Below are 19,731 nucleotides of genomic sequence, written 5' to 3'. Positions count from 1 at the left end.
AGGTCCTCCTGGATTCTGATTTATCCTATTTTGTTTTCACAGGAAGCCCATGAAATCCCGAAGCAGAAGTCCTACTTATTCAAGGCATTCTTCATCTCATAACAAAAAACAGAGAACTGGGTCTCGCAGTCGCCATTCCAGTATCTCACCTGCTCGGCTACCACTGACCTCCAGTTTAGGAGCTGAGCTGAGTAGGAAGAAAAAGGAGAGGGCTGCAGCCGCAGCCGCAGCAGCAAAAATTGATGTAAAGGAGATTAAGGACTCATCTAGCTTGGTGTCTAGAAAAGAAAATAATTTAGCTGAAGTAAAAGAGTCTATAATGGATGTCAGGAAGGTAAAAATGGCTAAGCCTGAAAAATGTCCTCATGATCTGGTGACGGTAAATACTCCACAACACAACGCAGAGATGAAAACAACTCCTGAGCCTGTCAAAACAAAGACAGTAGAAAATTCTGAAAAGAAACGTCTTGCTTTGGTTAAAGACTCAAAAACTGTGGGAACAAAAAATATAAAACTTGTTATAGCAAAGGAGGAAATTGTGACTCCAAAACAAATAGAGACCTCTGAGCAAGAGGCCCAACCTCCTTTGCCTTCTGTAAAGTCACTCCCTCCTTTACCAACATCATCCCCACCTCCTCAGATTCCTCCACCATTGCCCCCTTTGCCTCCATTGCCAATTGTCCCCCCTCTGCCATCTGCCCAGTCATCTACCATTCACAGCCCTGCTTTAGTTCCTCCACCATTTTCTACCCTTTCTAAAACGACCTTGACTTCTCAGGCTAATTCCCAGTCCACCATGCAATCCTCCTCAAAGGGACATGGTTCTGTGACCATAGCTGTTCCTCATCTGAAAACATCAACGTTGCCTCCACTCCCTTTGCCACCAATCTTGCCTGGGGAAGATGAATTGGAAAGGTAAGGTTTGTAGACACTGCAATTCTACAAAGACTTGTAGTGTCATGCATTGTTCATTTCGCTCAGTTCTGAGGCAAAGATTGGTATCTGAAAACTGTTGAGCTGGTGCAGTAAATTCTGCAGTCTAGAATTTGCAGGAGTAGTAACGTGCTTGCTGCTTCTGAAGCCTTGAATTTCTAGTAATATGGACAGGAATGGGAATTTCTTGCAAGATACAAAAGATGTACCTCCTTAATAGAAAATAACTTGGATAGCCTGCTAGGAGAGGGCTTTATCTAGAACGCTTGATAGGTATTGCTGGTCAGGATAATTTTAGACGTAAACGACTTGGTTGATAATCCTACTTGTTTTGCAGTGCTTTTTATGAACATAGCTCTGAATTCATGACTAGAGAATTTTTAAATAGGTGAGCAATGTGCTTTTTGAGCCATTGTTCCCCCTAAATAGCCAATGTGTATTGATGCATTTTGTTACCAATATTTGATTGTTATATTTGGAGACAGGAATGATGATGTTAAATCAGATATTTATTTTTGGGGTGGTGGTGGTGGTAAAATATAACTTAGCCATCTTGGTTGCTGCCTTCATTTTTCCTCTTGCTGGACATGTTACCTTGTTTTCATGTGTCTCCTTTTGCACACAGAGGATGATGAGAGGATTGTGTAAGACCAAGATTTGCTGTGGCTGTGACCTGATTTTTCTCAGCCAGATTATAGTTTTGTACTATTTCCATTTTCTTTCTTTTAATTTGAGTCTTTCTCCAGACTCAAATATTCATCATGCTGTAGGGAAATTATAACTAATAAGTATCATAGTGATAGCATAATATTTAGGTATCTGGGGATGCAGAGGTGGAATTTTATGTTCCTTTGAGATCTTGAGTGGTGCAGCATGACTGTCTGATGAACCTAAAGTAATTCTAGACAGAAATGTATATCTTGTTTATGTACTATTACTATTATTTTAGAAATATTGCTTAAAATAATTTTATTTTTTGCTTCAAAAGTTCTTTGGAAGAAGGACGCTGTAGAAAAATAGTAATATAATAAATTGTTGGAGGAAAAGAAGCATTATCAATTTCTAATATTTGGATTTAATGCCTACTGTTTTTGTAAATGTTGTGTTGGACTATGATACAGAACCCAGGCAACTAAATTTCCATCTTAAAAAAAGGCAATTCTATCTACCAATCCACAGAACACCATCTTGAGAATTATGCAGCAGAAGTGTGCAGAACAAATAACTCTTTTTCCAGCCAGGTTGAATACTTCAGAGATTATCAATTGTTTTTCAGTCTCTAGCTGGTTTGATTTCCAGGAAAAGGAATTTTCCTAATTTCAAATCTAGCCAACAGTTTTAATTCTCAAGTGTGTTTGCACTATCTTGTGTTTGGCAGGGGCTGGTGAAAGTGTATAAAGAAAGTTAATAAGAGTTTTGTTAAATTTTTGCTGGTAGAGTTGGACATCATTGATATTATATTGCTAATTTTCCACATGTCAGTCAGCATATATCACTAATTGCAGAGGCAGTGCATCATAATATCCAGGAATTGTAAAAAAATGAACAAGTACTGTAGTTAGTATAAATTTTACATGTAGAACAGTTTTCTATGTATTTTTAGTAATATAAGGGTGTTTTGCAATTGCAAATCATGGAAATATTTTCAGTCCTCACTTCAACATTAATAAAATTAGTCAATTCTTATTAGTTAAAAAGGGCAGATAGCTGCTTTAAGGGGAAAAAAATGTAGTCAACCCTGGTCAACAGATCCTTTCAAGCAATGTTTGAGGAGTATGGTGGGTGTGGAGGAAGAAGATTCATAAAAATGTGTGTGGCCAAGAAAAAAATAATTTTTCTTATTATAAATATAAATAATATATTTATTTATATTATAAATATAAATTTAATTAATTAAATTAAATTAATTAATTAAATAAAATAAAATTAAAATAATATAATTTCAATATACTGTATTTTTTGGAGTATAAGATGCACAGGACTATAAGACGCACCTACCTTTTTTGGTGAGGAAAAGAAGAAAAAGAAATCTGCCTCTGCCTCTGAGCAATTTTGCCTTGTTGCAGTAAACAGCCTGCTTTACTTTCATTTTCATTTTCAGCATAGCTTGATTAGCACAAGAGGGAAAAAATCTGCTCCAGCAATTTTCCTCCTTGGAACAAGCATGAGAGGCCTGCGCAAAACAGCTGAGAGTCATGAGGCCGATCCAATCAACTTGTGCTAATTAGGCTGTGCTGATGCTGAAAAGAGGTGTTTTTTCTTGCTGTTTGCTGCAAGGAGGTAACTGCTGGGAGGCAAAGGCCAAAGGGTGGGGGCCAGTGGGTGAATGGGGCTACATTCGGTGTATAAGACGCATCTAAATTTTAGGGAGGAGGAAGGTGTGTCTTATACTCCAAAAAATACAGTAAATTAGTTCAATTAATGATTGTGTACTTTTATTTTTTCCCCTTCCATTGCATTAAAAATGACACATTTACTAAACCAGAATGTTGAAATTTCATCTGTATATCAGGTACTGATATACAATGTTAAAATGGTGCTACCTTTGGTTACATTGATTTCCTCTAGATATTTTTATCAGTAACATTATAATTGTAGCAGCTGAATTATATCCACCTGTGTTAAACTTTGGAGACGTGGAACAATGATCAGCTTCCTAAATAGCTCATAACACTTTTCTTTCTTTTCTCCGGTGCTTTAGTCCAAAGGAGATTGTTCCTCTGAAGTCTGTGAAGAAAGAGAAAGAACAGAGACCACGACACTTGCTTACAGACCTCCCACTTCCTCCAGAGCTTCTTGGTGGAGACCCTTCACCGCCAGAGTCTCCAGAACCAAAGGCAGCCACACCACCTCAGCAATCATTAAGAAAGAGACCAAAGTAAGAACGAAATATACTTTTATTCGATGGCATTTGTTCAAAGTACTTTATTTCTTTAGAATAACATTGAGGATTGGCAAACGAATGAATTGGGTGGTTAATAGACCTAACCAAATCACCTTTCATCTTGTGCCATGACATATGGCAAAGCTAATATAACTTCAATCACATGATTCTAGATTTAGTTTTGATTAGTACTGGTAAATGACACTTGTATTTCCAATTGAAATACAATCCATTTTAAAATGGATAGAAATGGAAAATTGGGGAATCTTAAAATGCGGATTTAGTGCATGGAAGATAAAGTTTGATCCTCAACTTGATATCCATGTTGTCGGATAGCTAGTGTATCTGACAACATCTCCCTTAGAATCTTTCCAACTTCATGTCTATCCAGCTTTTATTTTATAGATTATAATTTAAAATAAAATAAGAGTTAAGCATATTGCAAAGCTTCACTTTCAAATATGATTTGTATTTCTATTAATACATTGGGTTTTACATAAATCTTAGAAATATTCTTGAAAATAAAATGGCATATGAATTTAGCTAGAGCTTTGTTTCTAAGTATATTTCCCCAGAAAAAAAAATGAAAACAAAGATAAACCAAGTGTCCTGTTTGGATGAAAAACTGGCTTATTTTTAGCATTTTGAACTCTTTTGAGTTCAAAAACAATGCAAAAATGCTCAAAACAATACTTTTACTGAGGCAAAATAGAATTGAGTACTCTATATTTTAGAGCAGTGGTCCCCAACCCCCGGTCCGCGGACCGGTGCCGGGCCGTGGAATACCTGGCACCGGGCCGCGCAGCGGCCGGGGGACATGAACGCTGCAGCACAAAGGCTCCTGGGCCGTGCGCAATGGGCCGTGCGCAAAAGCTCCTGGGCCGTGCCCCCACCCCTGCGCGCGCTCAGCGGGCCGCGGCGATAAAAAGGTTGGGGACCACTGTTTTAGAGTATTTCAGGAACTCTCGTAATTATAAAAGAATAATACAGTCTGTATAATTTTATATGAAAATTGCAGTTGGATTTTGTTTCCCTGAGTTTAAGGCCTAATGTAGTACAAAAATCCAGCCTAGGAAAAAATCTCAACATTCAGGGGAGGGGAATCTGTTTTACGCACTGTTAACCATCCTATAGAAACCATTTTGTCCTGAGACAGGTAACCCCTTCCCCCCAGCCATTTTGTGGTAATACCCATGGATGCGCTGATCAGTATGCAGGTATCAGAAAAAGAGAAGTCAAAAGTTAAGTACTTGAGTACACATGTGTATTAATCTTACCTTAAAGATAAAACTGTTTAATGAACATTGTTCTTATGTTGAGAGCAGAAAACTAGAATTACGCAGTTATTAATATTCTTTCAGCTATTGCTTTATAGAGAACAATTTTGAAATATATTTAATGTATATAATTTTAAAGAATTTTGCTTATGATAAAATCTAATACAAACTAAACTTTAAGATAATAGAATAGAAAGAAGTAAAAGATACAAGAAAAAAGAGAAACAGAAAAGTAAGAATATAATAAAGAAAAGAAATATATAAAGAAATGACTTCCAACTTTCATTACAAGTATAAACAAATTTAGTGACTGTTTACTACCTGTAAGATGACATTTATGTCCTTATGCCATATACCATCTCTTAGCTGTAAACAAATCCATAAAACATTGTTTTCTTTTAGAAAGTCCATAAATAGCTGCCAGAAGTAACAACATATCTTGCTTTAACTTTGATCAAATAAAACAGCTTTATATTCCTTCCTTTTACTTCTAATAGTCTTATTCTTTAGTTCATCATACTGTAGGATTTGATTTGATTTTTTTATTTTGTCTCACCCAGAGTTTTCCAAGCCTCTTTTGTAAATACAGTAGAAAAAAAATATATTCAGATCACTTTCTTGTTTTGTCATTTGTATTTCTGTTTTAAATGTTAAAACCTCAGCCAGTTTCTAATGTAGATCCAATGAAACATCCTTTTCTAGGTCATTCTCTTGACCTGTCAGTTGTAAATCCATTTTTGATTCCATCTCTGTTTTGCCAGATAAAATGTGTTCTTTTCTACATTTGTCATTTCTTCGTAATAACTTTTGAACAGAGTCTGTCTAGGGAAGCAGACCTCATTATTGATGTTGATAGTGTGCTATTTTCAGATTCCATTCTTCAAAAGTCTCCTTCAATATTTTTTATTACTATAAGGTTTTGCATCATTTTATATTGTAATTCTTTCCTTTACCTAAAAACTTTAGTCATCTTTTAAAAGGATTTCAGTTATTAGAAATCTTCAAATGCTTCTGTGATGTTATAATTACTTATGTTTCTCTTAAGGGGATGCGGTGGCTCAGTGGCTAAGACGCTGAGCTTGTCGATCGAAAGGTCGGCAGTTCAGTGGTTTGAATCACTAGTGGTGCGTAACGGGGTGCGCTCCCGTTACTTGACCCAGCTTCTGCCAACCTAGCAGTTTGAAAGCACGTAAAAAATGCAAGTAGAAAAATAGGAACCACCTTTGGTGGGAAAGTAATAGCGTTCCGTGTGCCTTTGGTGTTTAGTCATGCCGGCCACATGACCACAGAGACATCTTCGGACAGCGCTGGCTTTTTGGCTTTGAAATGGAGATGAGTACCACCCCCTAGAGTTAGGAACGAAGGGAACCTTTACCTTTACCTATGTTTCTGTTCCTCCAGAGATGCTAGCTGATGAAATGATTATTATATTTCATTATTTTTTATTTATTTTTATTTAATCAAATTTCTATACCGCCCTACTCCCGAAGGACTCAGGGCGGTGAACAGCCAAGATAAAATACAGATAATACAAATATTAAAAATCCCTTAAAATTAATAAATATTTTGGCCGAAACACAAATTAAAACACCCAATTTATAAAATCACGAATTAAAAAATTTAAAAAATAATTTAAAAGAGGGGAGTTAGGCCAGGCCAGCTTGCTGAAATAGAAAAGTTTTGAGAGCACGGCGAAACGTGCGCAGGTCCGGGATCTTCCGTATCTCTGGGGAGAGCTCGTTCCAGATGGTAGGTGCCCCCACAGAGAAGGCTCTCCCCCTGGGGGCCGCCAGTCGACACTGTTTGGCCGACGGCACCCTGAGGAGCCCCTCTCTATGGGAGCGTACTGGTCGGTGAGAGGCTATTGGTAGCAGAAGGTGGTCTCGTAGATACCCCGGTCCGATGCCATGGAGCGCTCTAAAGGTGGTAACCAAAACCTTGAAGCGCACCCAGAAGACCACCGGGAGCCAGTGCAGCTCGCGCAGGAGGGGGATCACATGGGAGCGCAACGTCGCTCCCATAACCACCCGCGCGGCTGCATTCTGGACCAGCTGGAGCCTCCGGATGCTCCTCAAGGGGAGCCCCATGTAGAGAGCATTGCAGTAGTCCAAGCGGGAAGTAACGAGAACATGAGTGACCGTATTTAACGAGTCTCGATCCAGAAAGGGACGCAACTGGCGAATCAGGCAGACCTGATAAAAAGTCCCCCTGGCCACGGCCGTCATGTGCTCTTCTAAAGACAGCCGTGAGTCCAGGAGGACACCCAAGTTGCGAACCCTCTCCGTGGGGGCCAATGACTCGCCCCCAATAGTCAGTGATGACACCAACTGACTATATCGAGATGTCGGAAACCACAGCCACTCGGTCTTGGATGGGTTGAGCCTGAGTCTGTTTCTCCCCATCCAGATCCGCACGGCCTCCAGGCACCGGGACATCACTTCAAGGGCATCATTGGGGTGGTCCGGGATGGAGATGTACAGCTGAGTATCATCAGCGTACTGATGGTACTTCACCCCGAAACCACGGATGATCTCACCCAGCGGCTTCACATAAATGTTGAACAGAAGGGTTGACCTCTGCCCCCCTGTCAACACAGACTGCGACCGGTCAGAGAGAAAGGAGGAGAACCACCGTAGGACGGTGCCCCCCACCCCTAACTCCTCTAGCCGGTGCAGCATGATACCATGGTCGATGGTATCAAAAGCCGCTGAGAGGTCTAATAGGACCAGGACAGAGGAACAACCCCTGTCCCGAGCCCTCCAGAGATCATCAACCAACGCGACCAATGCCGTTTCCGTGCTGTACCCAGGCCTGAAGCCTGATTGGAACGGATCCAGATACGACAATTCATCCAGGTACTGGGGGAGCTGTCGCACTACCACACTCTCAACAACCTTCGCAACGAAGCGAAGGTTGGAGACTGGACGATAATTTGCCAACACTGCCGGGTCCAGGGAAGGCTTCTTGAGGAGAGGCCTCACCACCGCCTCTTTCAAGGCGGCAGGGAAGACACCCTCACTCAAGGAAGCATTTATAATCCCCTGGAGCCAGCCTCGTGTAACCTCCCGAGAGGCCAGCACCAGCCAGGAGGGACACGGGTCCAGTAAACATGTGGCTGCGCTCAGTCTGCCCAGTATCCTGTCCACGTCTTCGGGCGTCACAGAATCAAACTCTTCCCAGATAATACTCACAAGACCTGCCTCTGTCCTCCCTGCTGAATCTACCCAGTCAGAGTCCAGGTGTTCCCGAATCTGAGCAATTAATAAACATTGTGAAAATTTTTAAAAACTATCTAACCAAAAATAAATAAGTGATAATTCATTAAAGGAATTACATATATTGCAGTAATTTAAAAAATAGGGAAGAAAAAGAAAAAATGTAGGAAAACAGAAAAAATAAGATCTATATCATAATAATTTTATATTATGATATAGATCTTATTTTTTCTGTTTTTAATTCAATTTTTAAATTTATTATTAAATCCATAGGAAACTAGCTTGTCATTCTTAGAGTATAAATACATTTCAAAAATTGATAAAGACCACATATATTACTTCCATTCCTTAACATCATGAATATAAATGTCTTTCCATCTACATGAAATAATTCTATATATAGGTGATAATTATCCATATATCTGCCACAGTGGTTAGAGTGTAGTAATACAGGCTACTTCTGCTGACTGCAATTTGGCAGTTCAAATTTATCAAGCTCAAGGTTAACTTAGCCTTCCATCCTTCCAAGGTGGGTAAAATGAAGAGCCAAATTGTTGGGGGCAATATGCTGACTCTGTAAACCACTTAGAGAGGGCTGCAAAGCGGTATATAAGTCTAAGTGCTAAGTTCTATTGCTATCTATATAATGTATTTTTCAGAGTATAAGACACACTTCCCCCCCCTAAAACAGGCTGAAAATTTGTGTGTGTCTTACACTCTGAATGTAGTCCTGCCTACCTGCTGGCCCCCACCCTTTGGCCTCCGCCCAACCTCTTCTTGCCTGCAGAGATTGCCACTGACAATAGCTTGTGTTTTTGGGCTCTGCGCATCATGTTTGGAGGCATTAGCCTCCAAACGCTCCATTTCCCTTCAAGGCTGCGGAGATTGCCAAAGCAATTGCCACCGATCGGTGCCCGACATATTTGGAGGCTTAAAATGTGACACACAGTGCCCAAAATGGCTACCCAGAACAGCTACTGCCTTCTCTTACCCCTTCGGAGCTTCACTGGAGCTCCCTCTGATGATCAGCTGTGGTTTCGAAGCCGAGCTTCGCCTGCTTTTCTCATTGCTGTTCCCTCCAATGATCAGATGTGCTTTAGAAGCTGTTTTTAAGCCCCAACCTGGCTCAAAATCAGTGAACTAATGTGCTGAAGCTGGCCACAATTCTTCATAAAATATCAAACTCCATAATTAGAATAATATCATCACATATCTTTAACATGTATATTTTCTTAGGACTATGAAACATAAAATGTCTTCATATTTTTTACAACATAGGATGAGAAATCTGAAATTGATGACAACTTGGCAGTGCCATTACTCAAATATTATGCTGAACCATGATGTTATGTTTTATTTTGGTTTAGCAAATTATGTGAACCACTGTTGCTTGTAAACTATGATTAGTATGTAATCATGAATAAATCTAGCCAATTGTGGTTTATTTAATAAAATAAGCCATATTCCGGTCTGAACCACAGACTACAGTTTCTTACTTAATTTCATTTAGTATTATAATCTGCCTACCTGGAAAACTATGTATAATCTTTTAAGCTTTTAAGAAAAAGAGTGGCTTGTATTTATAATAAATATGTTAGGTATCATAGAATTTCTGATGTACACTATATATACATATACATATACATATACATATATGTGTATATATGTGTGTGTGTGTGTATACACACACACACACACACACACACACGCAGATCTGAGTAGGATGATCAAAAAACATTGATGAAAGAGTTATGTATTAGAATTACACATTTTAACAATTCTTCTGTTTGCTATCCCTCCCCACCCCCACCCCCGCAAAAAATCTCTTCCAGAATTTGTTGCCCTCGTTATGGTGAGAGGAGACAGACAGAAAGTGATTGGGGAAAGCGCTGTGTGGACAAATTTGATATTATTGGTATTATTGGTGAGGGAACATATGGGCAAGTGTACAAAGCCAAGGATAAGGATACAGGTGAGTATAAAAACATGGATTATTTTTAATTTCTTTTTATGAGCATATATATATGTATGTGTGTGTGTGTGTGTGTATACATATACACACATATATTGTGACCCAGGTCGCCTAGGCAGAGACGGACTACGATAGGGTCCTTCATTGCTCTGTTAAATTCCACAACAAACAGCCCTACAATGGCCAGTAAGGCTCCACCCCATGCTTTTCTTTCTCTCTTTTTTTTAAAACAAATTTTATTGGTTTTTTTCTTTTCTCCTCTCCCACCTTCACCCACATCTTTCTTTCTTTTTTTTTTGAACAGGGTATTGGTCGTTTCTTATCTTATACAATTAGTCAAATTCAAATATATTTTACTCAATTACAATTTTTGTCAATATCGTCTTTCCCCCTTTCCTTTTTTTTCTTTGAATATACCTCAGTTTTTCTATACTTGCATACATAAACACCTTCTTCATTTATCCCTAAATTCTAACTTTACTATTTGTGCATATTTATCCTCTTTTATTTTTAAACAATTCATTCTTTTTCTTAATATATTTATATTTGTGTATTCAGAGCTGCCTTTCTTCCATTTCATCTTTTTCTTTATCATACAGCAATCTTTCTCCTCAAACCTAACCTCTCCTTCTTCTCCTTCCAACTTTCTTTCCCCACCTTCTTCTTCTCTTCTCTACTCCCCCTTCCCTTCTCCTTCTCCTTCTCTCTTCCCTGTCTTACCTTCTCTCCTACTCTGCTTTCCCTTCCTTTCCTTCCTCTCTCTCCTCCCTCCTCCCTTCTAATTCCTTCATCTCTCTCTATTGCTGTATTCATTTTCAATTTAATGTTTTCCATTGTGGAATTCCAGCAGCCCCGATCCCTCATCTTTTTAATTATTAACAATATATTTCATCTTGTTCTCTTTTTTTCTTCAAATCTTTACTCAAACAATTTTCTAATCTCTTGTCTTTTTTACTTTTACCAATATATTTTTTTCTGCTTTACTTCTTGCAAATATAACATTTAAATCATTTTTATCATTTCAATTTCAATCAGTTTTACATTCAATTTCAATCATTAAATATATTTCTCAAAACATCTTAACAATATATTTCCACTTATTCAAATATATATTTATAAAGCGCATCTTAATCCTTTCTCATTTTACCCAATCTGATTAGTTCTTAAAATATTCTTAATTTGTCTTCTTTTCTCTTTTTAATTATGTTTCAAATGTATAGTTTGAAATATTCCAAATATTACATTTCCCCCAACTGATTTATTCATATTGGTAAAACTTACCATTCTATAAACCTCCAATATTATTGAGCATGTGACATTTATTACAGTTTTCCCTTTGTTTCTACTTTTCTTTTCCTTTTTCATATCTTTTCATTATTATTATTTTGTACCTTAAAATCATGAATTTTTTGTCCTTTATTTCCCATTATTTTCCATCCCTTTTCCCTCTTCTTATATTTCCACTGTAAATCCCGGTGTAATCATTTATGTTTTTAATATTTTTTCTCCTCCACCACCCTCTTTTCCTTCTTTGCCTTTTGTTTTCCCTTCTTCCTTTCTTTTGTATTCTAAAATTCTGCACTCTCCTATTCTGCCCTATATTTCCCATTGTTTCTCCTTTCTCTTTCCTTTTTTGTGTCTTTTCATTGTTAATCTCAGTATGCTTATTTTGTATTTTAAAATCATAAAATCTTTTATTTTGTCCTTTATTTCTTATTATTTTCCATCTTTTCCCTTTCTTATCTTTCCACTGTAAATCTCAGTGTAATCATTTAAGTTTTTTATATTTTTTCTCTTCCACCCTCTTTTCCTTCTTTGTTTCTTTTCTTTTTGTCCATACTTAATATTACAATTGTTTAATTTTCCATAGTCAGTCTCTTTCTTTTTTTTTTTAATTTGATTTCTATACCGCCCTACTCCCGAAGGACACAGCCAAACAATAAAACACATACATACAAAATTTAAAAGAAGAATAAAATCAAATTAAATAATTTTGGCTCCAACAAATTTAAAACCCCGAACTATTTAAAACCAATTTTAAAATTGAATGTATAAAATACTAAAAGATATTTAAAAATTAAAAATCTTTTATGAAAGAGGGAGAAAATTAGGCCAGGCCCGCCTGGTGAAATAATAAGGTCTTTAAAGCGCGGCGGAAGGTCTTTGTCTTTGTCTTCTTCATTATCCATCTCTCTTTCTTGTTTCTCATTAGTCATTTCCTTTTCATCTTCAGTGCATTCTAGCTCTGTCTTTGCCTCCTCAGATTTCGACTTTCCATGCAAATTTATAATCATTTCCTTTATTTCCAAACACATCGTCTTTATCAGTTCATTAAGTTCCTGTTCCGTTTTATTCTTTCCAGGTTGAATTATTCCAGTTTTAAGTCGCATTAAAGTCCCTCTTTTATAATCATCAAAGTCTATCCTCTTGTAGGCAAAACATATCCTCCTTAGTTCTTGCCAGTTATCTTTTTAAAAGTTCAAGGTTTTTTTTTTTCCCCTCATTTCTTCAAAGGTTTTCTCAAAGTAAACAATTCCATGTCATGCTCTTCCTTCTCCTGCAGATGTCTCTCTATAATCCACAGTTCCACTTGAGTAATTAACAAATCACCATTTTATTTGTAATACATATCCATGTTTACCGAGTCATAAAAGAGAAAAAAGCCAGTTTTTCGCATCTTCTTTCACCAATCTGTTTATAATCCAATCCAAATTGAATCCAAGTTCCAGATTTACATTTCCATTTGTCAAACACTTTTAATTCTTTATTCTTTATTCGGGTTCTAATATGGTGCGCTTGTCATTCTCACTTTCTCTTTCCATCCGCCATCTCCCCCTGCCACTATTTAGCCGCAATTTCCATGCCGGGGTAATTTTAGTAATAGTTTAATAGTTAAAAATATTTAGAATTTTCTTTTTATTGTCTGTGGGTTAGCTAATCACTCACCCAACACCAGCACTCTGTCCAAATCTTCCCTCCTGCACATTTCTTGCCCCAGAGGCTCCAGTTTCATGGCGATTCACTCTGACCACCGCCCCCCGTCACTGGCTCGGAGAGAGTTTCTCGGGCTATCCAAGGGACTTGCCTGTCCTTCTTTAGAAACTGAGCTGCCTCTCTTTCTTTACTGTCCTTACAGGACAGCTTCTATCTGAAGACACCCTCCCCCCGGGTGTCGGTTCGTCTGGCTGGTTTTTGCCAAGCTCAGCATTTCTCAGCCAGTCACGCTTCCGGTTTCTCCATCCCATACTTTTCTGTAGGCAGCCACCCAGTCCAACAAACAAAAGCCAGTAAGCAACAAAACCAATTTGGAAAGGCAGAGAGGAAGTCCAAAAACTAGGTGCAAGCTCACAGGGCAAGGCAGGTTCACAAGGCAAAAGGCATAAAGCGAGACACAAGCTGAAACTAGTCAAGGCTGAGGGTTTTTTCCAAAGCTGGAGGCATGTAAGGCAAAGCAAAACAATTGTTCCTGACAAAGACAATCTCCCCTGGCTTCTCCTTAAGTCAACCCATGCCAGGTGTTCCTTGTGAGAGTGGGGTAGGGTGACCTCCCAAGCAGCCTCTCAGACCTTCTTTGAGCTTGCCTCCTCTCTGCTCTCTGTGTCCTCAGAATGAGTGTGGGAGGCAGCTGTTCCTCATCAGAGGGGATCTGCTGCCTCTCAACACCCACTTTTTGTAGCCAATCCTCCTCTATGTCTGTGAGGGCAGACAGCTCTCCGTCCGGTTGGCCATCTCCCCTAATGCCTTAGGGGCCTGGGACAGCATTGTCCTCAGCCCCTGGCCTCTCCAAATATTACAAGGAATGTCATCATGCCATCCCTGTCAGATGGTCCTCCATCTCCCTCACCACCTCTGAATAACAACACACATACAGACACCACACACACATATATGAGAGGAGAGTTATAGTTATTTATTGACACATATTATAATATTTTTTTATTATAAAAGTGTGACTTCTTCTGTTTATAGAGGAATAAATGATCTATCTATACAGTTAGTCCTTGACTTACAACCAAAATGTGTCATGTGATCATCATTTGTAACTTTCCAAGTTGCCTTCTGGCATACAGAATTAATGTGGGAAGCCAGATTCACTTAACAACTGTAGCAATACATCCAGCAACTGCGGCAAAAAGGTCATAAAATGGGGCGCAGCTCACTTAATAACTCTTGCTTAGCAATATAAATTTTGAGCTTAATTGTGGTTGTAAGTAGAGGTTTACCTGTAACAGTTTGTAAGAATAAATTGAAGAAGATAAACTGGTTGCCCTCTTAGTCTCAATGGCAGGTAATTCAAAATATCTGTTATGGGATTAATTCAAAGTATGGAAATGAAGAAAAGTTCTGAAATATACTTTTAACATCCCCAATGTTGTCCTGATAAAAAGTTTTCATTGTACGGATAATCCTTGACCTATGATCGCAATTTGGGTTGTTATTTTGGTCAAAAGTTGTTGCAATTGTAAGTCAAGGCATCACATGACTAGATTTTAACTGTTCTGATACAATAATAATAATTAAATAAAAAATAATAAATTGCCAATAAATTTTATAAGTAAATTTTTATAAATAAATAATGCAAGTCATCATGTTATTAAAGAAATCACATGGTCTTTAAGCAAATCCATTCTTAACGGGCATTTTTTGCTGGGAACTGACAAAAATGTCACACACTGTGGTCATGTGATCACAGGATTGGTCATAAATGCAAGCAATTGCCAAGTGCCTGAAATATGATCACGTGACTACAGGGGATGTGTGTGTGTGGCTGTCATATTTTTGAGGACAGTTTGTAAGTAAAAATAATTTCAAGTCTGTTGTAACTGCACGGTCATTAAACAGTTGGTCTTAAGTCACAGACCAGTTTTGTTGACATTGTCTACTCAGATAAGTGACAAACAGGGACATGTTTAAGGAAGATCCTATTTTTCGTTTCTCTTGTTTTGTTGGACCATTATTACTTTTATAATTTGCTGTGTTCTGTATTTCACAGGTGAATTGGTAGCTTTGAAAAAAGTAAGGCTGGACAATGAAAAGGAAGGCTTCCCTATTACAGCTATCCGTGAAATCAAGATTCTCAGACAATTGATTCATCGGAGTGTTGTCAACATGAAGGAAATTGTTACAGACAAACAAGATGCACTGGATTTCAAGAAGGACAAAGGTACTCATTGTCAAAGAAGACTGTTTGGAAATAGATTGTGAGATTATGACCTGCATTTCAAATTAACTGGCTTATTTAGCAGTAATAAACATGCTTTGTACATTAAAAAAAAGTATAGTGAGGAGGTATATTTTAATTTTGTCTAGAGTGTCAGAACGTCAGTGGTTTACTTTATAAAAAACATCTGGGTAAGAAGCTTCCTATTCATCTTGAGGATATTTTGTGAAATTTTTAGAGGAGCTCTGTGCTGTGTAAGATAATCAGGTTCTTCAATAATAGATAAGGGGGGGAATATTGCTTTTCTTAGGATTTAAAATTTCTTTACAATTTAGATATGCAGTCACAATTGTCTTGATAATGAATACTAAGTGAGATGGAACATTAAACGATCTAGAATCCTTTTTTCTGAGAGCACAATTTATGCCATTTACATTTTCCTACTTATGGCATAATCTACTTTAGAATATTCTAAATGTGATGTGCTAAATGCTTGATGTGCTAAATGTTCATATTTTAATTCTTAAATAAAAATAGCGGTGTTTGTCTTTTTAATCTTCTGGTAGGTGCCTTTTATCTTGTATTTGAATATATGGACCATGACCTCATGGGATTGCTAGAATCTGGGTTGGTGCATTTCTCAGAGGATCATATCAAATCATTCATGAAGCAGTTGATGGAGGGACTGGACTATTGTCACAAAAAAAACTTTCTTCATCGAGATATCAAATGTTCCAACATCTTATTAAATAACAGGTAATGATGTATATTTATTTTATATTAGATGACTGTGTGGGAATTGAAAAATTGTTTTCTCAATGTTCTATCCAGTATATTTAAAAAATATCCGTTGTATTTTTATCCTTCCTGAGATATGAGGAAGATGCTTTGTTCTGTATTCTTTTGCCTGCTCTGGTAATAATTTGAAAGCAAAAATTTAATGTACCAGTATCATGAAACACATTTCTAATGGAAATCTGTATGACTCTCATCATTCCATCAAGTAAAACATCTTTTATATATGCCCGTTTGTTCATTTGAGTTACATATATTTTGCCATACATAGCAGTAGCTGGCTGCCATTTCTGTTAAACAATCATGCCACCTAGAGTCATTTTTAGTGAGAAAGGATAGACAAAACCTGCTAGTTTTCTGTCAGAATGCTTCACGCATGAACCTTTCTTATTGTAGTGACACCAGATCCAATCTGGCATATAACCTCATATATACATTTTCAAAGCAAAGGGGGGTTTGTCATGAATATTTGTCTTATATAATACATTTTAATCTGATCTCACTCAGAGAACTCTTTAAAACATACTGGATTCTCATTGGATTCATGTTCTCATTATGGAAATAATTCAGAGAGAGAAAAGATCAAGGGCAGCTGACCTTAGCAGAGCTATTGGATCTGGTCTTTATGTTTTAAAAATTCTGAGGCTATTTATTAATTACCTTCCTTCACCATTTGTAACTCTCCCCATGCTGCATATTTAGCCCTCTATTAAACCGGGGGGGGGGGGGAGTCAAGGAACTGATGAATGACTTGAAAATGTATTTCCATGCATTCTTGCTGTCCCCGAAACTTCTAAATAGATAGATTCTGTATTTGAAAAATAGAGTTATATCTATAAATTTGTAGGATAATTTTGTGGGGAATCTCTTCTGTAGGAGATTTCTATGTCTTGAAACTGTGACTTACAGGTACCTGCTGCAAATTCAGTAATTCTTGTTTATGCAGAATTGCTCTTTTGTGTAAAATGTTGTTACTAAATGTTCACAATTATTTTTCTTTTTTGCAGTGGGCAGATCAAGCTGGCAGACTTTGGTCTTGCTCGACTTTACAGTTCAGAAGAAAGGTAAGATGTTTAAGAGGAGCATACATTTTAATAAACTTAAACTTAAACATGATTTTAGATATTTCATACATAATATACCTGGATGGATTGCCGTACAAACCCTATTGAATTCAATTGCAAACAAACATATAGGAGTTATATTTGTTATCTCCCTTTTTAAGTCAGTGGTGTTAATGAGGGAGCTGATTGCACGGCCTTTGCCTATTTATTGATTGCTAATCTTCTTGGTTATGCCTTGGACTTATAACTAAATTTATAGTTTATTTATAATCCACCTTAGTTTTAAATTTATTGAAACCATTAGCAAATTATTTTGAGTTTTAGATCTCTGACAATAAAAGCAATGATTTTCCTAATTCTGTTTATAATGTAACAGAGAGAAAGCATTGACCTATCTTTTTTTATCAATGAAGATATCCTCCTTGAACACCTAATACTTGATGATTTTCTGTAGAGTGGGGAATGAGATCAGAGGCAGTTTATTTCTTCTTGTCCCTGCAACTGTATTTCGATCACTTTTCATTATGAATGCTTGAGGCTGGACTTGAGGATGACTTGAAATGAAATTTGCAGTGGCTTAAAAAATCAATAGTCATTCTGTTGATTGTATCATCTAATATATATCTGTTTACAGTGATTCTTACAGAATTATTGAAACTAAATATTTATTATAATTGTTTTCTCACTTAGCCGTCCATATACCAATAAAGTCATTACATTATGGTATCGACCACCAGAGTTGCTGCTAGGCGAGGAGCGTTACACACCAGCTATAGATGTCTGGAGCTGTGGGTAAGCCAGTGACTCTTCCATGCTTTGGTTTCTGATGTTAACTTGTAGCTGCAATCTGCAGTGGTTCATACCTCAAGCTTTAAGCATAATGTGGCTGAAATTCCATTTAATTTTCATTGGCGTTAAATAACTATGATGAATCTAATTTTTTGCTGTTTCTTTGGACAGTAGCCACAAAAACATGCAAGAGCTCACTTCTAAAAAAAACCTTTAGGTTTTTGTATTTAAGATATTCTATTGTTCTTTTTTATAAATGTGAATTAAAATATTGCTATTGTTCATGGCAATAATTTTCTTCAGAAAATATGAAGATCTATCTCTTCCACAAGGCAATGGGAAATGCTGCTCGGTAAATGCAGATAGGTCCTTTGCATGCACCTTTCATTGGCAATTTGCTAGATACCTAATAAGATCCTTAGGCATCCAAGAGAAGCTTGCCATCCCTCCCTCCTCCCCAAATACTCCAATTTATGCTATTGGTGTTTTAGCTTGTTCTGTTTTCTTCCTAGTTGCATCCTTGGGGAACTGTTTACAAAGAAACCTATTTTTCAAGCTAATCTTGAGTTGTCCCAGCTTGAATTAATCAGGTAAAGCGTTCTATGAATGATAGAAAGGAGATTGGGCACAGAAAGTAGTTTGTGTATTCTGCCTTGGCTGTGCCAGCAGTTATCATATTTTATAGAATTGCAAGCAATTATATTAGGTCCAGATCAGATCTATGAACAATATGTACCAGCTGGTTGCTCATGTTAAAAATGTACATAGATGCCAGAAAAATGCTTTTCTTGAGTTTCTGAAGGTATATAACTGTATCTTATATTATGAGTCTCTATCTCCAGCCTGGTAATCCACTCTTCAGGAGACAGGAACTCAGAATTCTGTATATGCAGCTTATTTCTAGCTATAATTTTGAATCGCGATTCTAATGGTGCTGTTAGATGACTAGAAACTAGCATTAGGCTCCCTTTAAATACCATACAAAGTTGAGAAAGAGGCCAGGGCAGAAAAGAATCGTTATGTGGCTTATTTAGCTGGTCAAGATCTGCTATTCCTTGGAAAAAAGGTGTTTACAGTTTCATCAGCTGCAAAGTCTTCTCTAGAGCATCATTCTCTGTTCAAGTAACTTAATCCTTGTTAGGAATCTTTCTAAAATCTGAAATCCATTGCCTGGGCCCAGAGTCGCCTTATTGGTGAGATGGACAGCATTTGAGTTAAATAAATAAATACATTATTATTATTCATCTACAAGTGTTTTCTTTAGCTAATCTTAATCATGGCTTGCCCCACCCTTGCCGGCAGACGGGGCATACTGTAAATCTCGTCAGCCAAGGAATTTCAGCTGACGGGATCCAGGAGAAGAACCACCTTTGCTGTGGCTCCTGCCCTCTGGATGTTTCAAAAGAACCTCAAGACCTGGCCCTGCCAGATGGTTTGGGAACCCAATGGGGGAGCTCCATAATGGAGGTGGTTCAGTAGTTAAAACTCAATGCCCCCTCCCTCCCCCCATGTGTTTGGCTCCCTTCTTTGCCACATTGTCTCCTTGATTTTATCTGTGAAATCTTTTTATTTGCTGTGTTTTTATAATGGATGATTTTAATGTTTTTTCAATGTTGTAAGCCACCCAGAATTGTTGGCAAA

At 37.5% G+C, this 19,731-nt stretch overlaps 1 protein-coding gene across 20 annotated transcripts in view; it reads left to right on the top strand.

The window, feature by feature from the left end:
- The window catches only part of CDK12 (cyclin dependent kinase 12), a 171,720-nt gene that overhangs the window by 7,999 nt on the left and 143,990 nt on the right, over positions 1 to 19,731 (top strand). For 15 of the 20 annotated variants that reach the window (XR_015733837.1, XR_015733839.1, XR_015733838.1 and 12 more), the window contains exons 2-9: positions 43 to 915; positions 3,635 to 3,811; positions 10,142 to 10,281; positions 15,275 to 15,445; positions 16,009 to 16,198; positions 17,245 to 17,301; positions 17,992 to 18,093; positions 18,603 to 18,680. Coding sequence is in view for 10 of the 20 variants with exons in the window: in XM_034415854.2 (XP_034271745.1) it covers positions 43 to 915; positions 3,635 to 3,811; positions 10,142 to 10,281; positions 15,275 to 15,445; positions 16,009 to 16,198; positions 17,245 to 17,301; positions 17,992 to 18,093; positions 18,603 to 18,680 (1,788 nt within the window). In the remaining 10 variants the exon portion in view is untranslated. The remainder of the gene's footprint in view (positions 1 to 42; positions 916 to 3,634; positions 3,812 to 10,141; positions 10,282 to 15,274; positions 15,446 to 16,008; positions 16,199 to 17,244; positions 17,302 to 17,991; positions 18,094 to 18,602; positions 18,681 to 19,731) is intronic. The other 5 variants (XR_015733841.1, XM_087892200.1, XM_087892199.1 and 2 more) reach the window with 1 other exon arrangement.

This window comes from Pantherophis guttatus, chromosome 4 (genome assembly GCF_059756535.1).
Source record: "Pantherophis guttatus breed Tessera chromosome 4, ASM5975653v1, whole genome shotgun sequence".
NCBI lineage: Eukaryota > Metazoa > Chordata > Lepidosauria > Squamata > Colubridae > Pantherophis > Pantherophis guttatus.
The sequence above is the reverse complement of the archived record's forward strand: the minus strand, read 5'-3'. Positions and strand labels throughout refer to the sequence as shown.